Below are 16,081 nucleotides of genomic sequence, written 5' to 3' on the forward strand. Positions count from 1 at the left end.
TGCTACTGCTGCTACTACTACTACTACTGCTACTACTACTGCTGCTATGAGTACGACTACTACTTCTGCTGCTACTACTACTGCTACTACCACTGCTACTACCATTGCCACTGCTACTACTACTACCATTGCCACTGCTACTACTACTACCACTGCTGCTTCTACTACTACTACCACTGCCACTGCTACTACTACTGCTACTACTACTATTGCCACTGCTACTACTACTACTATTCCAACTGCAACTTCTACTATTGCAACTACTACTACTACTGCTACGACTACTACTACTACTACTACTACTACTCCAACTGCAATTTCTACTACTGCAACTGCTACTACTGCAAATACTGCTACCACTGCTACTACTACTGCAACTGCTACTACTGCTACTACTACTCCAAATGCAACTGCTACTACTGCTATTACCACTAATAATACTACTGCTGCTACTGCTCATTCTACTTCTACTGCTTCTACTACTCTTGCTACTGCTACTACAACGTCTGCTGCTACTGCTACTGCTACTGCTACTGCTACTACATCTACTACTGCTACTACTACTACTACTGCCACTACTACTACTACTACTGATGCTATGACTATGACTACTACTACTACTGCTACTACTACTGCTACTACTACAACTATTGCCGTTGCTACTACTACTATTACTACCGCTACTACTACTACTACTGCTACTATTGCCACTGCTACTACTACTATTACTACTACTCCAACTGAAACCTCTACTACTGCATCTGCTACTACTACTACTATGACTACTACTACTGCTACTGCTACTACTACTCCAACTGCAACTACTACTACTGCTATTACCACTGCCAATACTACTGCTGCTATTGCTCCTGCTACTTCAACTACTGCTTCTACTACTCTTGCTACTGCTACTACAACTTCTGCTGCTACTGCTACTGCTACTGCTACTGCTGCTACTACTACTGCTACCATTACTGCTGCTACGACTACGACTACTACTTATGCTGCTACTATTACTGCTACTGCTACTACTACTACTACTACTACTACTACTACTACTACTACTACTAGTACTACTACTACTTATGCTGCTACTACTACTGCTACCACTACTACTTTTGCTACTGCTAAGACTACGACTACTACTTATGCTGCTACTATTACTGCTACTATTACTGCTACTGATACTACTACTAATACTACTACTACTAGTACTACTACTACTTATGCTGCTACTACTACTACTGCTACCACTACTACTACTGCTACTACTACTACTTCTGCTACTGCTACTGCTACTACTACTTCTGCTACTACTACTACTGCTACTACTACTACTGCTATTGCTATTGCTACTACTACTACTATTACTACTACTACTACTATTACTAATACTACTGCTACTACTACTCCTACAACTACTACGACTGCTACTACTACCTCTTCTGCTGCTACTGCTACTATTATGTGCTATATTCGTGACAGTCAGTGATGCTGTCATTCGAAGCTGTGACTGTGTGAGAAACATAACAACAACACACAGTGACTTGGTTGGTAAAGTCACCCCTGTTCTGCCAACTGGCTTGACATACTCCCAGCCTACCTTGCTCCGTCAATCTTTAACAGTGTCAGTCTACTGGTCAGAGACCGAGAACATGGAGGGAGGTGGAGGGGTGGGTGCATGGCCATGGTGTGACGCAAGAGTAAAGTGTGTGTGTGTACTGTATGTGTGTGTGTAGTGATGGTGGAGAGAGGGAGACCGGCTGTATGGGGAGATAAGACTAGGGCCTGCCTTCCTCTCCTCCCTGGGATAGGTGACACAAAGAGAGAGAGAGAGAGAGACCGATACAGAGAGAGACTAAGTGAGAGAAAGGACACCACCACCATCCTCTCTTTACCCGCCATCTCACCCCACCTGACCCAGCCTCACCCTATCCCCATGGAGGTAGCTGAGTGGGTAAGACTACCCTGAGGGTGACTGACGATCTGCATGAAATAGGATCAGTGTGTGGATGGCAGTGTCCCAAATGGGATCCTATCCCCTATATAGTGCACTACTTTTGGTTATAGGGTCACACACTGCCAAGCTTCATAGTCATATTTAATAACTGTCGCTTTGAAAATGAATTAACATTATTTGAAACATAGAGGGTTATTTTCTTCTCTCAGTCACAGCAGGTGAGCTGGGATGCTGGGACCCTGGGACATAAGGATTGTTAAGCCTTGAGACAATTGAGACATGGATTGTGTATGTGTGCCATTCAGAGGGTGAATGGGCAAGACAAAAGATTTAAGTGCCTTTGAACAGGGTATGGTAGAACAGGCGCACCAGTTTGTGTGAAGAACTGCAACGCTGCTGGGTTTTTCACACTCAACAGTTTCCAGCGTGTATCAAGAATGGTCCACCACTCAAAGGACATCCAGCCAACTTGACATTAGAGTCAACATCCAGCATCCCTGTGGAATGCTTTCGACACCTTGAAGAGTCCCTGCACTGACAAATAGAGACTGAAACTCAATATTAGATAGGTGTTCCACAGGGATGCTGTGACACAGAGAAAAGAAAATTACCCTCTATGTTTCAAATCCTGTGAATTAATTTTAAAGTGGCAGTTATTAAATATGACTATGAAGCTTAGCAGATTGTGCCACTATCATTTAAACAGTAATGAAGCCTTTGGATCATTATAGCAGGCGCTAACTTTGCTAGTTGGAGATAGTTCTGCCATGATCCTTCTGAGAGCCTTGTTACCTAGGAAACAGCGAACTGCTCATATTCAAGCGAAACTCGTTCAAAAGACCTGCATTTAATCGCCTGTAAGACTCCTACACCTGACATACGATATAAGCCACGCTCACTGGACCTCAATACAGCAGAACCATGACAAACTAGTCTGGTTAGGACCACATCACATATATTTCTCACTCTCTGTCTACAGAGGGACATTAGGGGGTGTGACCAGGTGTCATAGAGGGACAGTAGGGGGTGTGACCGGGCGTCATAGAGGGACAGTAGGGGGTGTGACCGGACGTCATAGAGGGACAGTACGGGGTGTGACCGGGTGTCATAGAGGGACAGTAGGGGGTGTGACCGGGTGTCATAGAGGGACAGTACGGGGTGTGACCGGACGTCATAAAGGAACAGTAGGTGCTTTAATGTGACTCACGGATGCACTCTGGTTGGGAGCCGCTCCAGGTAAGGTCAGCCTGACACAGCCGGGTGGTGGAGCCCTGGAGCAGGTGACCCGGCTGGCACTGGAACGCCACCATGCTGCCCACCTGTGTTAGAGTGGAAACACACAGGTGAGTGCACCCGCATTTACAATAGGGACAGAAGTATAGAAACACACACACCACTTGGTTAGGATCTACAGTATGTAGTTGTAGTACCAATGACATAAAGAGTAGTTTACACTTTTACATTCACACTATTCTCAGATGTTTGTAATGATTAAAAAGAGACTTGGAATAGCAGTGCTTTCATTCAAAGGCCAGTTTGATATCAAATGTTGATTTTGATATCAATCTTGATTTTGATATCAAACAAAGGCTGTGTGGACAGATGTACACGTCAAATATTGAATCCCTGTGAAAGGTTTAATTTAAACAGCATAAGGTTACATCAAACAACACGTTCCCTGATTCTTTTCTGTCTGTCTGCTCGCCTGTCTGTCTGCCACGGACTGATAATTGATCACTAATGTCTTTTCACAGAGCGACATATCAGGTAAGCTCTTGTCAGCTCTTTTCAGCTCTCTCAGCCTTCCCCTGCTTTGCTTGCATTTGTGCGTGTGTGTGTATGTCCATGCGCAAATCTGTGTGTGTGTGTCTGTGTGCTCATCTCAGTGTGTGTGTGTGTGTAGAAGAATGTGTGTGTATGTGAATGTGTAAATCTGTGTGTGTGTCTGTGTGCTCATCTGTGTGTGTGTGACATTAAACCAAGTGACAGTCAGGGGAGTGAAATATGAAAACGTGTCATGGAATGACACAGTGGCTTCACACATTAATTGATTAACACGTCGTCCCCGGGACTGGAACATGGTCTAACGAGTAATAGACACAGGGCCTTATCTCTAGAATACAATATCTCCTTCACTCTACTTCAATATCATTAGGCCGCAGTCAGCAAGGCCTCCTCTCCTTCTCCCTCCCTCCCTCCCTCCCTCCCTCCCTCCCTCCCTCCCTCCCTCCCTCCCTCCCTCCCTCCCTCCCTCCCTCCCTCCCTCCCTCCCTCCCTCCCTCCCTCCCTCCCACCCCCTCCCTCCCTCCCTCCCTCCCTCCCTCCCTCCCTCCCTCCCTCTCTGTGTCTCTCTGTCTCTCTCTCTCTATATATATATATATATATTCAAATGAGACAAATGATTAATGGGTGTGAAAAGCTGATATTTCATTGTTCTCTCTGAAGCCTGGGCATGACTTGACCCCAAACTTTACATTAAGGCTTGAATTCTTAATGCCAGTGCATTTGGGGAAGAACCCTCACCCGTTCTCTTCCTCGCACTCATCCTCCTCCCTTTCCCTCCTTGTCCCCTGGATTTTTTCCCCGTAACGTTATTTCATGGCAAGAGCCCTAAAACAATTCTCCTCCCCCTTCCTCCCTCCTCCTCCTCCTCCTCCTCCTCCTCCCTTTCACTCCATGTCCCCTAGAGAAAATATTTGTAAACTTAATTCACGCTGCAAAAAGCAGCAGTTATTTTCCATGTCTTAACTTAATGAGGAGGAGCTACTGAAATAGCAGGGAGGGATAACTGTCCCCCTCTCACCTCCCCTTCTGTCATCTGTGTGTTATTTTTTGTGTGTTGATTTTTACGGTGGAATAGTAACTCTGCATGTATCATGTATTTATCCCACCAACGTAACTCTGAACACAGTATAATGCACTAGTGTTTACAGGTACTTCTAGAATAGATTGGTCATTTCGTACATTCTGCCCTAGATGCATTCTATCTAATACACTGTGTATGATGCAACAGCACCACAGGCGAGAAGGTGAAGACTGTGGTGTCTTTGCCTACATTCTTCTCTTCACTTTATTGCCATTTGATATTTGCTAAATTTCTTTTTGATTCAAAATTAGAGGCTAGCCATGCAGCAGAAGGTGAACACTGTGGTGTCTTTGCCTACAATCTGCTCTTCACTTTTATGCCATTTGATATTTGCTAACTTTCTTTTTGATTCCAAATTAGAGGCAGGCAAATGAGCAGCAAATGTGCAGGAAATGTGTCTCCCTTTTCCCAAACAAATCAATGAGATTTGCGGTACAGTTTTACCCTGTTTATCACTCCTAGCAACATAAACACAGCTCTGTTGGTGGGGGAAAGTCGTAGCGTTTTAAGGCTCATTATGAAACAGAGGGAGGACTGCTCGTGTTCGCAGTTCATGCTGTGTAGACACCCTAGGACTCCAGCATAGTAAGAAGCACACACACACACACAAAAGACAGTACTGTGCAGCCGTCTTCATCGACCTGGCCAAGGCTTTCGACTCTGTCAATCACAGTATTCTTATAGGCAGACTCAACAGCCTTGGTTTCTCAAATGACTGCCTCGCCTGGTTCACCAACTACTTCTCAGACAGAATTCAGTGTGTCAAATCGGGCTTGTTGTCCGGACCTCTGGCAGTCTCTATGGGGGTACCACAGGGTTCAATTCTCGGGCCGACTCTCTTCTCTGTATACATCAACGATGTTGCTCTTGCTGGGGGTGATTCCCTGATCCACCTCTACGCAGACGACACCATTCTGTATACATCTGGCCCTTCTTTGGACACTGTGTTAACTAACCTCCAGACGAGCTTCAATGCCATACAACACTCCTTCCGTATTCTCCAACTGCTCTTAAACGCTAGTAAAACTAAATGCATGCTTTTCAACCGTTCGCTGCCCACACCCGCCCGCCCGACTAGCATCACTACTCTGGACGGTTCTGACTGAATATGTGGACAACTACAAATACCTAGGTGTCTGGCTAGACTGTAAACTCTCCTTCCAGACTCATACTAAACATCTCCAATCCAAAATGAAATCCAGAATTGGCTTCCTATTTCACAACAAAGCCTCCACTCACACCGCCAAATATACCCTCGTAAAACTGACCATCCTACCGATCCTCGACTTCGGCGATGTCATTTACAAATAGCTTCCAATACTCTACTCAGCAAACTGGATGCAGTCTATCACAGTGCCATCCGTTTTGTCACCAAAGCCCCTTATACCACCGACCACTGCTCTAGTCGGCCGGCCCTCGATACGTATTCGTCGCCAGACCCACTGGCTCCAGGTCATCTATAAGTCTATGCTAGGTAAAGCTATGCCTTATCTTAGCTCACTGGTCACGATAACAACACCCGCTCCAGCAGGTATATCTCACCGGTCATCCCCAAAGCCAACACCTCATTTGGCCGCCTTTCCTTCCAGTTCTCTGCTGCCAATGACTGGAACTAATTGCAAAAATCGCAGAAGCTGGAGACTTATATTTCCCTCACTAACTTTAAACATCAGATATCTGAGCAGCTAACCGATCGCTGCAGCTGTACGCTGCAGCCCATCTGTAAATAGCCCACCCAATCTACCTACCTCATCCCCATATTGTTTTTATTTACTTTTCTGCTCTTTTGTACACCAGTATTTCTACTTGCACATCATCATCTGCTCATCAATCACTCCAGTGTTAATTTGCTAAACTGTAATTACTTCGCCACTATGGCCTATTTATTGCCTTACCTCCATTTTCACACACTGTATATAGACTTTCTTTTTTTTCCTATTGTGTTATTGACTGTAAGCTTGTTTAAAATTAAATAAATAAATATTTGAAGGGTACCTACTTAAGGACTTCACAACACATTCATAATCCATACAGTACATAACACATTCATAGACAGTACATTACCTAAATATCTTCAGTATGCAATCTGACTGTTATAAGGCCATGAGTTTGAATCAGGTTCATTCTCTCAGGTAAGACTGTAGACCCCCCCCACACATGTACAAGTATGTGTTCATAAAATACCTTGAAGCCATAGGTTCTATTCAGAGAACCGTAGCGAGGTGTCCCTGGGTTCTCACAGGTAGTACGGGTCGGTTCTGAGAGAAGAAGACAAAGGAGAAAGTTTGTATAATATTATGTTGGAGACCTTTAACTATGTACAGTATCTCTGGCTGGGGATGCAGCCTATGCAGGCACTTGAGACATACAGTCTGCCGTCCAATTGACACCCTATTCCCTTTATAATGCTCTAACTTTGACCAGGGCCCATTGGACTTTGGTCAAAAGTAGTGCACTATATAGGGAATAGGGTGTCATTTGGGACACAGATACAGTAACAACTATAGTTCCCATAATGATTCAACATAGCTTACCGCAGTCATACCCAGCCTAAAACAGAGGTGTATGTCATTGTGTGATTGCGTGTGTGTGTGTGTGTGTGTGTGTGTGTGTGTGTGTGTGTGTGTGTGTGTGTGCGCGTGTGCACCTGTGTGTGCACGTCAGTGTGAGTGCTTGAGAAATGAATTTATCTCCATCATGAGTGTGTTTCTGTAAGTACAGCAGCTGCAGCGGTACTGTAACAAAACAACCAAACAGTAAGTGTCTTTAATATACTAGGCAGAATACCCAGTAGGGGGCAGTGTTGCTGCAGAGTTGCAGCAGCATCGGGCCCAGCTGTGTGGCTGTGTGGAGGGAAGCAGCATCATTAGGATGTAGAGGACATCCTCGGCCTGACGCATAGACCTGGATTCAATGCAGCCTCAGAAAATGACAGCAGCACACACCTCCACCACTGCCTGCCTAGCTAACCCACGCAGCAACGTAACATAGCTAACACTATCGTGTCTGCCTCCTCTCTTCTGTATGAAAACTGAAATGCAGTCTGGGAAATTATTGTGCGAACGAAACATATTTAAGTGAAAACAATAGTTTGCGCCTGTCAAACGAGGCCTGTCTGTACAGAACCCGGTTTGGTTCAATTACATAAATACCGCCTCTCCCCACCCTCTCTCCCCACACACACTCAGACTCAGTCACACATACAAATACCCCCCTCTCCACTCCACACACTCACAGCAGGACCATCTCATCCCAAGCAATTCTCATCATCCTGAGAGGTCCGTCTTGGAATATATGGCATTTCATGAATACTACATATTTTGAAGACAGTATTTGTCCTACAATGTCTGTGCCTCTGTACCTTTGTGGATATTTGTACTCAAACAATATGTGTTGCCTGTTGTGATGTGATAACATTATATGAGACTACTTTGTCATTGCCTTATCAGTTACAGTCAAGATGATCTTAAGGTAACTAACTGTATGTCATATGAATACCTTTTCAATATGACAACAGTTAAAGGGGCAATCTGCATTTTGAACCAATTAAAAACAACAACTGCAGATTGCCCCTTTAACCATATTTTGACAAAGGACTACATAGCACTGTCATACCAGATGACATAAACAGTCATAGCATCTGATGAACAGCATATGACAGCAGAATTGACACACACAGCCATGTCACAAACATGTCACAAACAATGTTTTTGATCAGCTAGTTAGCTATGTTGAAAACAAGTCCAAATATGGGGTGCTTATATTTGTCTTGTTTAACCTGTACAGAGTATAGTGAAATGGAAATGTGTTTTTTGCATATCCCACCCCCCTTTAGACACCCTCGGAGAGTGGGGTCACAGCCAGGGATCAGTGACCCTGGAGGAATTAGTGTTAAGTGCCTTGCTCAAGGGCAGATTGATAGATTTCTTACCTCGTCGGCTCGGGGATTGGAATTAGCAACCTTCTGTCACTGGCCTGACTGTCTAACCACCAGCGCAATCCGGCACCCATAAATCACAGCCACCATAATGAGCTATACTGTATTTAAACTCAGGCTACCCTCAATGTTCACTTCTGTAGTACAATACACGGTTGCCCAGTACTAAACAGATAACAATTGACTTGTTGCTAATGGTCTAATGATCCAGTGACAAAAGGGGCCTATGACTTGAATATTAAATTAGTGAAATAAAGCCAATTATCAGCTAGTCATATCGATGTGTGAAGGGTGTCTCCTGTAGGGACCTGGATGAGGTGCTTAATCAGATAAGGATTCAGGAGTCTCACAGACACTAAATAGATAATTACAGCAGGTAAGTTAAAGATGCCAGGAAAGGGAGGACATCAAACATATACTATATGATATGAGTGACAACTAGGGTTGCAACATGTTCGTAACTTTCTCAAAATTCACTAGTTTTGGAAGATTTCTGGAATCAGGATGGAACAAGCAGGAAATCTGGGAATACTCCAATTAGTATTTCCAGAAAAACCTGGGAATTGTGGTAAAGTTACCGGACTTTTGCAACCCTAGTGACAACAAAGCCCACGGGCTAGATTCCTGGACACAGATTAAGCCTACTCCTGGTCTAAAAAGTCGAGGTTGTTGCCAATATATCCTCCAAACACTGGCTTCGAGAGCATTTTCACTTTATACAACGGGTAAATGGTAAATCATTTATGGTGTCATTATGGAGTAACTTTCTCACTCATCATTATTCAAGATAATTATTCACAAGCTTGATGTAGTCATTGCATTCTATGCATATGGGACCAAATACTTAACTTTTTATTACTTTAATACACTTGTAAGTGAATTTGTCCCAATACTTTAGGTCCCCTAAAATGGGGGGACTATGTACAAAAAGTGCTGTAATTAATAAACAGTTCACCCGATATGGATGGAAATACCCTCTTATAAAGCTGACAGTCTGCACTTTAGCCTCATAGTCATTGTATCATTTCAAATCCAAAGTGCTGGAGAACAGAGCCCCAAAAAACAAAAATGTGTCACTGTCCCAATACTTTTGGAGCTCACTGTCCATGCAGAAATACAGATATTAAAAGAAACAATTCTGAAAATCACCCTGTAATAGAGCATGCTGGGTAATATGATATATGGCTCTATGTAGATCCCTTCTTTGCCTTCCAGAGAATCATCAAAGAAACATTTCTTCCAAAAAGGGTTCTTCAGATCAAAAAATGGTTATTGGTAGGATCCTATCCCCCCACAACATCTATGAGTATACGCTACAGCTAGAAGTGAAACTAGACAATGGTATCAGCCAGCTGTGAAGGCTAGGGCCAGGAGAATGTCACTAGTGTGCCCCTGATGTAACTGAATCCCCCTACAGCCATTCCTACACATTTCATATCTTGACAGACTCCATTCTTCTCCCCCGTCAATACACTCTCTCCTCTCGGAGGGCACTAAAAGGAATGACCCTGCCTTTTCTGGAATACTCTTATCAATAAGAGATGTGTGTGGAGGTTAGGGCTGCAGCCATTATAGTGCACTACTTTGACAACAGCCCATAGGCTTCTGGTCAAAAGTAGTGCACTATATAGGGAATAATGTGCCATTTGGGACGTAGTCTTGGTATACCTCAGGTGGCCCAGTGTCAGAGTGAGGACAGTTGTTTGACATAGTTAAATAGTTTACAAGCTGTGCTTTAAGGCACGCAAAGAACGCTAGAAATAGGAAACAGAGATGATGTACTCTAGAGTAATAAAGAGAGGGGCAGAAAGGTTATGGGTGTGTATATACACTGAGCATACAACACATATTGAGTATAGCATATAAAAAATGCAATAATGACGCTTTGGGGCCAAGTATCACACATAGGACAGATGTACACCGAGTTGTATATGCTGTGCGACCCTCACGCTTTGTGGGACACTGGCACAAACACACAGTAGATGCTTACCTATACAGCGAGGCTGGAATCCGCTCCAGGAGCCGTCGGCCTGGCACATGCGTGTAGTGGAGCCCACCGGGAGATAGGGGGCGGTACAGCTGAACAACACCTCTGACTGGTAGATGAAGCTGCGTCCCTCTCTGGAGCCATAGGCAGGCACACCAGGGTCCCCACAGAACTTGGCTACAACAACAGATCAAGAATAGGAGATCAAAATAAACATTAAATAAAACACACAGGAACAGTGTTACTGGCTTCTCCCCCGGCGCGGTGTTGATTGAACTTCAGAAAGAAGAGAGCGGGAATTAGACCTGAAAAATCACACGAGTAAAGTCATCGGGTTTTGCCCCTGTGCGGGTTCGCTCCTCCTGCCACAGTGTCTCTTTGTATCTGCCATCCTGGCAGGTACCATGGGAGAATAAGATGGTCTGTGGACATGAATAAGATGGACCAGACAGACATGAATGACATCGACCCTCAAAGGGCTCAAAGCGGTCGTTGAGTGCTGACCATCTGTGGCTGTCCAGCAAACACTTGGTCCGTCCAGAGAGAATCCATAATTGATGTTGACGTCATGCTTGGCTGATACATTATAAATGTGCCAAGCAAGACTCCCTCTCTTACTGTCTGGGTACTAGGAGGACTACAAACTTGACTTTTTCTTGATGAATAATAGATACACTGTCAAGATATAAAAAAGAGAGGAAGAGGAAGAGAGAGCAGGGAGGGGTTTTGAGAGACCAGAGAGAGTAGACAGAGATGTAAAGAGAAGAAGAAGTAGAAGAAGAAGAGGAAGAATACAAATAAAAGTGTGCTCCCTGCAAGTTTACAAAGTCACAGGCAGCCATACTTTATTTCATTCCCATAGCTGCTGCTGCACGTTGCTTCAGCGTTCTGAAGGGTGGGGTATTAGAACTACCTTGATGATTTACTGACCCTTTAACATGCTCTCCTCTTCACCCCTCCAGCCCTCTACATCCTCCTCCTCTTCAACCCTCCAGCCCTCTACATCCTCCTCCTCTTCAACCCTCCAGTCCTTTACATCCTCCTCCCCCTCAACCCTCCAGTACTCTACATCCTCCTCCCCTTCACCCCCCAGCCCTCTACATCCTCCTCCTCTTCAACCCTCCAGTCCTCTACATCCTCCTCCCCCTCAACCCTCCAGTCCTCTACATCCTTCTCCCCTTCAACCCTCCAGCCCTCTACATCCTCCTCTTCAACCCTCCAGTCCTCTACATCCTCCTCCTCTTCAATCCTCCAGCCCTCTATATCCTCCTCCCCCCCAACCCTCAAGTCCTCTACATCCTCCTCCCCTTCACCCCTCCAGCCCTCTACATCCTCCTCTTCAACCCTCCAGTCCTCTACATCCTCCTCCTCTTCAACCCTCCAGTCCTCTACATCCTCCTCCCCCTCAACCCTCCAGTCCTCTACATCCTCCTCCCCCTCAACCCTCCAGTCCTCTACATCCTCCTCCCCTTCAACCCTCTACATCCTCCTCCCCTTCACCCCTCCAGCCCTCTACATCCTCCTCCCCTTCACCCCTCCAGCCCTCTACATCCTCCTCCCCTTCAACCCTCCAGCCCTCTACATCCTCCTCCCCTTCACCCCTCCAGCCCTCTACATCCTCCTCACCTTCAACCCTCCAGCCCTCTACATCCTCCTCCCCTTCACCCCTCCAGCCCTATACATCCTCCTCCCATTCACCCCTCCATCCATCTACATCCTCCTCCCCTTCAACCCTCTACATCCTCCTCCCCTTCACCCCTCCAGCCCTCTACATCCTCCTCCCCTTCACCCCCCAGCCCTATACATCCTACTCCCCTTCACCCCTCCAGCCCTCTACATCCTCCTCCCCCTCAACCCTCCAGTCCTCTACATCCTCCTCCCCTTCAACCCTCCAGTCCTCTACATCCTCCTCTTCAACCCTCCAGTCCTCTACATCCTCCTCCTCTTCAACCCTCCAGCCCTCTACATCCTCCTCCCCCTCAACCCTCCAGTCCTCTACATCCTCCTCCCCTTCACCCCTCCAGCCCTCTACATCCTCCTCTTCAACCCTCCAGTCCTCTACATCCTCCTCCTCTTCAACCCTCCAGTCCTCTTCAACCCTCCAGTCCTCTACATCCTCCTCCCCCTCAACCCTCCAGTCCTCTACATCCTCCTCCCCCTCAACCCTCCAGTCCTCTACATCCTCCTCCCCTTCAACCCTCCAGCCCTCTACATCCTCCTCCTCTTCAACCCTCCAGTCCTCTACATCCTCCTCCCCTTCAACCCTCCAGCCCTCTACATCCTCCCCCTTCAACCCTCCAGCCCTCTACATCCTCCTCCTCTTCAACCCTCCAGTCCTCTACATCCTCCTCCCCTTCAACCCTCCAGCCCTCTACATCCTCCCCCCTTCAACCCTCCAGTCCTCTACATCCTCCTCCCCTCCAGGCCTCTACATCCTCCTTCCCTTCAACCCTCTACATCCTCCTCCCCTTCACACCCCAGCCCTCTACATCCTCCTCCTCTTCACCCCTCCACCCCTCTACATCCTTCTCCTCCTCACCCCCTCGACCCCTCATCCGACTCTCGTTTGAAGCCCTGTCTGATGACCCACTGGGGCAGGCAGATAAGAACTCATTAATTATGTGCAGATTACTAATGATTACCCCCTCCGCTCTTCACTCTGTCACACAGAGACTGACAGATGGGTTGGCAGAGACTGAGAGACAAGTAGGTAAACTAAACATGAAGGCGAGTGTGTGAATTATAATTCCCTGGGTGTCTTTCTGTATAGAAAATTCTCCAGGTGTAGAATTGATGGTTGGGTCTTCTGATGTTCAAATGTACTTTCCAAGGTCTCTGAGTTATGAACTTATAGGTGAATTATGATTCTCTGGCTTGTTGTATGCTTGAGACCGAATCCTCAATAGGTGTAGGAAAGATGGTTGAATCCTCTGATGTTCAAATATGTCTTCTAAGGTTTCTGAGTCTGAGAGAAAAAAAATAGTGGCATGGAAGTTAATTCCCCTGCATTATTTATAATTCCCTCTAACAACGGGACTGAAGCCTTGTCTCAGCAAGACTGAAACTTTTTTAAACAAAGGCTTTTCACAAATCCGCGATTGTAAACGCAGCAGACATTGTAACTTTTGAGCAGAGTTCCAAGGAGATGGCACTGGTTTGAGAAAATCTGCCAAAAATATATAACCACCTAATGTAGAGTGACTTGTTCTCCCTTCAGTTCTGCGTACGTGTTTGTGTGCATGTGTGTGTGTGATTGTCTGTGTGTGGTTGTGTGTGTATGAGCGCGCGTTAGTGTGTGTATGGACGTTTTGGATTGTGTATGAGGGTGATTGCTATATATGTGTGTGTGCGTGTGTGTCTTGCTCATACGTTTTGGGATGATTCAGCAGCTGTCCACTTGTCTGTCATTGGGCATAGCTGCTCATCATGGTGGAATCCCTCCACTTCTTGCCTCCCATCACCTGCCCTTTAACAGGAGGCCTCTTGTCTTTTAAATTCAATACCATGTTATCTGCAGTACATCACAGTTCCCCTTCATTTTGGGTCAAATCAAAGTGATGGAGAATCGAGGGGCATTAATGCCCAAACGATTGAGGTGACTGATGTCCCGACAACAGGGGGAAGTTCGTCAGACCAGACCAAGGACCTTATGAATGGCCGCTTCCACCTCTAACTCAGCTGTCAGTCAACCAACCAATGACACCAAGAACATTGGGATATGTTTTTGTTCCTCTACAGTGGAGAGCAAGGTGACAGTGTAGCATTCATTCTGAAGCCATTTGTTTCAAATGCCGTGTCGGATACTTTAGTGTGCATTGCTGACTTAACAGGGTAACAAATTAAATCAAACTTTATTTGTCACATGCGTCAAATACAACAGGTACAGTGAAATGCTTATTTACAAGCTCTTAACCAACAGTGCAGTTCAAGAAGAGTTAAGAAAATATTTAACAAGTAGGCTAAAATAAAAAGTCATAATAAAAAGTAACATAAGAAGAATAACGAGGCTATATACAGGGGGCCGAGTCAGAGTGTGAGTCAGTGTGCGGGGGTACAGGTTAGTTGAGGTAATTTGTACATGTAGGTGGTGGTGAAGTGACTATGCATAGATAATAAACAACGAGTAGCGGCAGTGTCTGGTGGCGATTATATTAATTGTTCATCAGTCTTATGGCTTGGAAGCTGTTGAGGAGCCTTTTGTTCCTAGACTTGGTGCTCCAGTACTGCTTGCCGTGCGGTAGCAGTGAAAACAGTCTATAACTTGGGTGACTGGAGTCTCTGACAATTTTATGGGCTTTCCCCTGACACCACCTATTGTACAGGTCCTGGATGGCAGGAAACTTGGCCCCAGTGATGCACTGGGCCGTTCGCAAAACCCTCTGTGCGCCTTACGGTCAGATGCCCAGCAGTTGCCATACCAGGCGGTGATGCAACTGCCAGGATGCTCTCGATGGTGCAGCTGTAGAACCTTTTGAGGATCTGGGGACCCATGCCAAATCTTTTCAGTCTCCTGAGGGGGAAAAGGTTTTGTCGTGCCATCTTCACGACTGTCTTGGTATTTTTGGACCATGATAGTTCGTTGGTGATGTGGACACCAAGGAACTTGAAACTCTCAACCCGCTCCACTACAGCGCCGTCGATGTTAATGGGGGCCTGTTCGGCCCGCCTTTTCCTGTAGTCCATGATCAGCTCCTTTGTCTTGCTCACATTAAGGGAGAGGTTGTTGTCCTGGCACCACACTGCTGACCTCCTCCCTATAGGCCGTCTCATCGTTGTCGGTGATCAGGCCTACCACTGTTGTGTCGTCAGCAAACTTAATGATGGTGTTGGAGACGTGTTTGGCCACACAGTCGTAGGTGAACAGGTGACCTGAGGGGCCCTGGTGTTAAGGATCAGCGTGGCAGTGTGGCAGTGCGGGGGCACCGGTGTCATGTAATTTTCAGGTAATTATGTACATGCAGTAAGGGTTATTAAAGTGGCTATGCATAGATAATTATAGAGAGTTGCAGCAGCGTGGAGGGGGGTGCAAATAGTCCGGGTAGCCATTTGATTAGATGTTCAGGAGTCTTACGGCTTGGGGATAGAAGCTGTTCAGAAGCCTCTTGGACCTAGACTTGGCACTCCAGTACCGCTTGCCGTGCGGTAGCAGAGAGAACAGTCTATGACTAGGGTGGCTGAAGTCTTTGACAATTTTTAGGGCCTTCCTCTGACACCGCCTGGAATAGAGGTCCTGGATGGCAGGCAGTTTGGCCCCAGTGACGTGCTGGGCCGTACGCACTACCCTCTGTAGGGTCGGAGGCCGAGCAGTTGCCATACCAGGCAGTGATGCAA

At 46.1% G+C, this 16,081-nt stretch overlaps 1 protein-coding gene across 3 annotated transcripts in view; it reads right to left on the bottom strand.

Annotated features, from left to right (window-relative positions):
• LOC118397653 (CUB and sushi domain-containing protein 3-like) overlaps nucleotides 1-16,081 on the bottom strand; it is a 660,396-nt gene that overhangs the window by 16,640 nt on the left and 627,675 nt on the right. For all 3 annotated transcript variants that reach the window (XM_052470057.1, XM_052470056.1, XM_052470055.1), the window contains 3 exons: nucleotides 10,754-10,927; nucleotides 7,011-7,084; nucleotides 3,168-3,279 (listed from right to left, as the gene is read on the bottom strand). In XM_052470057.1, coding sequence (XP_052326017.1) covers nucleotides 3,168-3,279; nucleotides 7,011-7,084; nucleotides 10,754-10,927 — 360 coding nt within the window. The remainder of the gene's footprint in view (nucleotides 1-3,167; nucleotides 3,280-7,010; nucleotides 7,085-10,753; nucleotides 10,928-16,081) is intronic.

The sequence above is a fragment of the Oncorhynchus keta genome, chromosome 19, assembly GCF_023373465.1.
Source record: "Oncorhynchus keta strain PuntledgeMale-10-30-2019 chromosome 19, Oket_V2, whole genome shotgun sequence".
Taxonomy (NCBI): domain Eukaryota; kingdom Metazoa; phylum Chordata; class Actinopteri; order Salmoniformes; family Salmonidae; genus Oncorhynchus; species Oncorhynchus keta.